General features: G+C 66.4%; 1 protein-coding gene across 1 annotated transcript in view; it reads right to left on the bottom strand.

The window, feature by feature from the left end:
* Positions 1–458, bottom strand: part of LOC104498615 (serine/threonine-protein kinase/endoribonuclease IRE1-like) — a gene marked incomplete at both ends in the record, with an annotated part of 7,224 nt that overhangs the window by 623 nt on the left and 6,143 nt on the right. The window contains one exon of the mRNA XM_010142016.1: positions 216–405. Coding sequence (XP_010140318.1) covers positions 216–405 — 190 coding nt within the window. The remainder of the gene's footprint in view (positions 1–215; positions 406–458) is intronic.

Raw genomic sequence — 458 nt, 5'->3', positions numbered from 1 at the left:
TCCCAGCCTCTCCAAAGCCCCCCGCAGCCTGGCTGTTCCCAATCCCAGCGCTGTTCCCTCTGATGGCTGGTGGCCAGCCCTCGGGCACACACCGCACCCCGCTCCCACGGGACATCCCTCTCAGCATCAGTGAGAGCCGGGGGGACCGACCCGCAGCACAGGGGTGGGGACATCCCGGACTGAGGAGCAGCCGCACGCCCCCGGACCAGGCTCACCTCCTGCAGCGTGGCGGAGCAGAGCTCGATGGCGATGTAGTGGAACTGCTTGTCCTTCTCGGTGCAGAAGTAACGGACGACGTGCGGGTGCTCGTCTGACTCCCGTAGCAGCTGGACCTCGCGGTCCACGAGATGGAAACACTCGGGTAGGAGGCGCTTCACGGCCACATTCAGGCCCTCAAACTGTACACTGCACGAAAGCTGATGGTGTCCAGGCAGGGGCCTGCCCGGCCGCACCGAGCC

This window comes from Buceros rhinoceros, unplaced genomic scaffold, assembly GCF_000710305.1.
Source record: "Buceros rhinoceros silvestris isolate BGI_N320 unplaced genomic scaffold, ASM71030v1 scaffold21418, whole genome shotgun sequence".
NCBI classification, from domain to species: domain Eukaryota; kingdom Metazoa; phylum Chordata; class Aves; order Bucerotiformes; family Bucerotidae; genus Buceros; species Buceros rhinoceros.
The sequence above is the reverse complement of the archived record's forward strand: the minus strand, read 5'-3'. Positions and strand labels throughout refer to the sequence as shown.